Source organism: Bactrocera latifrons, unplaced genomic scaffold, assembly GCF_001853355.1.
Source record: "Bactrocera latifrons isolate USDA-ARS-PBARC rearing strain unplaced genomic scaffold, ASM185335v1 scaffold_17, whole genome shotgun sequence".
Taxonomy (NCBI): Eukaryota; Metazoa; Arthropoda; class Insecta; order Diptera; family Tephritidae; genus Bactrocera; species Bactrocera latifrons.
The window spans coordinates 408,124-413,058 of NW_017535185.1; the positions used below are offsets into that span (position 1 = coordinate 408,124).

The window sequence follows — 4,935 nt, forward strand, 5'->3', positions numbered from 1 at the left end:
TCTAAATGAACTTCAAATTCAAATAAGTGGGCTCATTTCCTGAATTTACTTATGAAACTATTGCATGGTAAAAATAATAAAATATCATGCCATTATCATTAAATTATATTAAAAATTATATTTTTTTATTGCTGTGTAACAATTCTATTTCGTATATTGACCCCTCTTACCAGGCCAAATAGAATACTGATAATAACAAATATAAAGAGAAATACTTTAAAGCAGTTGAATAAATAATAAACTGAATACTTGTTTCGCAACGAACTAGCTGCTTTAAATACATTGGCCATAAAATACGAATTGAAGGTTTAGAGGATTTGAATTCTTAAATTTTTCGATTTTTAGTAAAATATTTCGTAAAATATAATAATGTACTGTTCATACATACATACACATATATATATGGATATACATTTATGTATGCATTTCTTAGTTTAAAAATTTTAATATTCACGTTTTTTGTTATTTTTGTTTTTGTTTTTTATGCACGTATTTTTCCACATGCTTCAACTTTTATTTATGTACATATGTATGTATATCGAATTGTTACTATTTAAAAGACCCTAATATAAGTATTATATAAGTGCCGGTTTTTTGATTTTCTTATCACTATTCCAGTCACTAAAATTAAACATGAATATATTTACATAAACATTCTTAGAAATATTATGTGTAATGGCATGTCTAAGCAAAGAGAGCGGTTTAAGAGTACACTCATAACTTGCTGTTGAATTGTGCACACGTGCAATGTCTCTCTCTCCCTATCTCTCCTTCTATTCAAGTACATTTAAGCGCGTTGCCAACCACTTGTACATTGAATAAATTTAATAAAAAGTATTGTGGCGAACACTATGAATATATTCATTTCAGAATAGAAAATTGTTTTTCTTACAGCTGCTACTATGAAATATTAAGTAGATGAAAAAAGAAAGCAGCTTTGAATCGCTTAGTGAGGTATTTTTTTGCATTTTCTGAGAAAATTTGCTAAAGTATATTATATCTATATATTTGTACATAATTTTTATACCATCGAAAAGTAGTGATATCAACTAAGAAAAATAAACTCAACGCCTTAAAAAAACAGATATTCTTTTACGTGAAAATTTTTGAATGAAAATTAGAGTTTTGCCGATACTAAGTAAAAATAAGGTGGGAAAATAAATAGTGGTAAGTTGCCACCAAAATTCGTGAAAAAACCTCTTTTGTTTTTAATAAATATAAACAATTAAAAAAAAATAAAAAAACTTTTTTTTTTTTGTTTGAAAAAATAAATAAAAAATTTTAATTTATGTGAAAAAGCTGTTAATACAAGAATTGTAGACCCTTGTACTACCAACAACTTTTCTATAAAAATATTTTTCGTAGGACTCGTAGTTTTGCCGAAAATCGAGATAAGCCTTTATATAGTTAAAAATTCAACCACTGCCTTACCCTTCCTCTTTGTGACCTCAGATAGCACTTAAATTATTTTTTCTGTAATTTTTGTAATATTGCCTTCCCTTTAGAGTTTTTCAAAATAATTTGTAAAAAACATTTGCCTTAAACCCCCAAAATAAGCCTCAGTTACTGCGATTATCTCGTTAATATTGCTAAATTTCTTTCCAGCGAATATACTCATGAGGTCTAAGCACAAAAAATAATTACTAGGGTCCAGATCTGGAGAATGCGATGGATTCTGATAGGAAAATATTTTCTTCTCTTATTTCGAATTTGTCTTTTTTCATGATTTTGGCTTTCCAACGATCCAATTGTTTTGGTTGGATTGTAAGTTTGCGCGGCAGTCACTTCACATACCCAAATATTAATTAACAATATATATGGTACAATACGTTCGTTTGATATCTTAGAAGTATCAGATTTCTCTCGCTCTCTCAAACAACTACACTTTACAGGCATTTTAAATTATTTTGGGTACGTTTTTAATGTTTTCGTCGGTAACAGCCTCATTTCGCCTCATTCAGACAGCTGTCAAATTTGTATCTTTTACAGGTAGGGGCTAACTAAAAATCATATAGATTTAATGTTAGTAGTAACATATATGAACTTTTCAAGCCACCTGTTATTATTAGTAAAGAGGCATGGGAAAACAGAAAAGGAAGGTTCCCGGGCTCAGTAAAAAAAAAAAAAAAAAAAAAAACACATTCTCTGTAAGCTCCACAGAAATCAGAAGACTTAAGCAACAAACTAGAACGTAGCGATTTATAACAAGAAAAGTCATTAGAGCTGATTATTTGCATAAAGTTCATTTTTTTTGTCAGATTGGGGGTCAAATGCAAATAAAAACGGCGAAAATAGGAGTATACTTCCGTTGCCTTTTGATAATGATATATTTAATGTATTTTTATTCTTTAATCCTGTAAATTTTTTCCAAATCATTTTCATTAAATATATATTTTGTTTACACCTTTCAGGCACTATGATACCGAAATCCGGCGGTGATTATGCATATATTGGCACAGCGTTCGGACCATTGCCCGCTTTCCTGTATCTGTGGGTGGCGCTACTGGTGCTCGTGCCCACCGGCAATGCCATAACGGCGCTCACATTCGCACAATATTTGCTGCAGCCATTTTGGCAGTCCTGCGACGCGCCCATAGCCGCGGTACAACTGCTGGCAGCGGTGATGACATGTAAGTCCACAATGACAAATCATATAAAATAACTGTTTTTCATTCTATCCCCCACTCACAGGTATACTAACTGTCATCAATTGCTACAATGTACGTTGGGTGACACGCGTCACTGACATCTTCACCGGCACCAAAGTATTCGCGCTGCTTGTTATTGTTGCCGCTGGCGCTTGGTATCTCTTCGCCGGTCATACCGAACAGTGGGATGAACCGATGCGCGGCACTTACACAAAACCCGGCATGATAGCGCTGGCCTTCTACAATGGACTCTTCTCATATTCTGGTTGGAATTATTTGAATTTTGTCACGGAGGAGTTGAAGGATCCCTATAAGAATTTACCGCGTGCCATTTGTATTTCCATGCCTGTGGTGACACTCATCTATGTGGTGACCAATATCGCATACTTCTCGGTGCTCTCACCCGAAGAGATGTTATCATCGGATGCCGTCGCTGTGACGTTCGGAGATAAGATGCTTGGCTTCATGTCCTGGCTAATGCCATTCTTTGTGGCCTGCTCCACGTTTGGTTCGTTGAATGGTGCCATATTTGCTTCGTCACGTCTCTTCTTCGTTGGCGCACGTAACGGTCATCTGCCAGCGGCCATTTCACTCATCAACGTCAATTGTTTAACCCCAGTGCCCTCGCTGATATTTTTGGTGCGTGAGCTGCGGTTTGATCTAACTTTATTATTTACTTTTGTTATTTGCTTCTAACGTGTATTCTTTATCTCTCCTGTAGTGTGCCATTACCCTGGTGCTGCTCTTCATCAGAAACGTCTATTCGCTCATCAACTATGTCAGTTATGTTGAGGCGCTCTTCACACTACTCTCAGTGTCGGGCTTATTGTGGTTGCGTTATAAGCAGCCTAAGACCGAACGACCTATCCGCGTCAATCTCGTGCTACCTGTACTCTTCCTGCTGACCTGCTTATTCTTAGTGATCTCGTCCGTTTTGGAGTCACCCGTCGAAGTGGGTATTGGCACCGCAATTATACTCTCTGGCATACCCATCTACTACCTGACGATACATCGACCTGTCAAGTGGCTAACGAATCTGTCACAAGCGATAAATCTCTGGTGTTCGAAATTCTTTATTTGTATGCCGAATCAGGAAAAGTTCGATTAGTTGCTAAGCTTAAAATACTAAATTAGTTTTATAATAAAATCAAGTCCACGCAAGCGGCGAATGCATATACAAATTGTGACACTATCTAGGGATACATATGGAACATATAGTCGATGCTTTAGGTATATTGTACAGCCTATAAGATATACATATATATTTAACTAGAAATACAGTGCCTAAAATAGGCCATAGTATCATGTATGTGCCTTCAAAAAACCAATTTTGAAAGTTAAAGGTCGTTCTAAATTGATATTGCTCCAAAATTGAATGAATATATAAATAACAAGCTCATATATTTGTATAAGATTTGTACAAAAGTAAACTCAAATAGAATTTAAATTCATTTGGACTTAAAATAAATATTTTTTGACTTTACGTTAAGTAAATATACCTACTTCTAGCGAATGCAACTAATTCCTATTGTTTTTCCATATATTGTCTTCACAGAAAAGTGTATGAATAGTTATCCGAAGGTTTATCCCAAAGCCATTCCAAAATATTTTTCAAAATGTAATATTCTGCCAAGGAAAGTAAAAAAAAAATAAAACTAAATACTTGTTTAATACATACACTCTTACGTAAAGCTTTAGACGGAAAAAGCTCTAGTCGCCTGAATTTTGAAAAGTGCATGTCAAAATGCAATGAAAGTAAATGAAAGTAATGTACGGGCGTTCGCAGCTTTCGGAATGCCTTAAGTGGGCTGAAACTTTCAAGCAATTGAAAAGTAAAAGCCAGCAGAAAACATTTCTGCTATAACTTTAAATACGCGCTTTAACATTTAGCTTTCGCAAAGCTTTCACAAAAGTTAGTTTGAAACCTATCATAAAACTTTGTTAGTGCAACTTTAATTACGCGCTCTAACATTTAGCTTTCATAAAGCTTTCAAAAAAACACCAGTCGGTAAAATTGTCAAAGCTTTCACAAAAGATATATTGTAAGCTATCATACAACGTTAGCACTATAACTTTTACTAAGTACTCTAACATTTAGCGTTCATAAAGCTTTTGAAAAAGCTCCATTCGGTTGAAGTTGTCAAAGGTTTCGAAAAAATTATATGGAAATCTATCTAAGAACTTTTTTACTATCGGGTGATTTTTTTGAGGTTAGGATTTTCATGCATTAGTATTTGACAGATCACGTGGGATATCAGACATGGTGTCAAAGAGAAAGATGCTCAGT

General features: G+C 34.3%; 1 protein-coding gene across 5 annotated transcripts in view; it reads left to right on the forward strand.

Moving 5' to 3' along the window:
- Window positions 1-4,095, forward strand: part of LOC108966707 (Y+L amino acid transporter 2) — a 14,820-nt gene extending 10,725 nt beyond the window's left edge. For all 5 annotated transcript variants that reach the window (XM_018929726.1, XM_018929729.1, XM_018929728.1 and 2 more), the window contains exons 3-5: window positions 2,412-2,630; window positions 2,692-3,287; window positions 3,370-4,095. In XM_018929726.1, coding sequence (XP_018785271.1) covers window positions 2,412-2,630; window positions 2,692-3,287; window positions 3,370-3,756 — 1,202 coding nt within the window. In that variant the 3' untranslated portion in view covers window positions 3,757-4,095. The remainder of the gene's footprint in view (window positions 1-2,411; window positions 2,631-2,691; window positions 3,288-3,369) is intronic.
- Window positions 4,096-4,935: the final 840 nt, after the last annotated feature.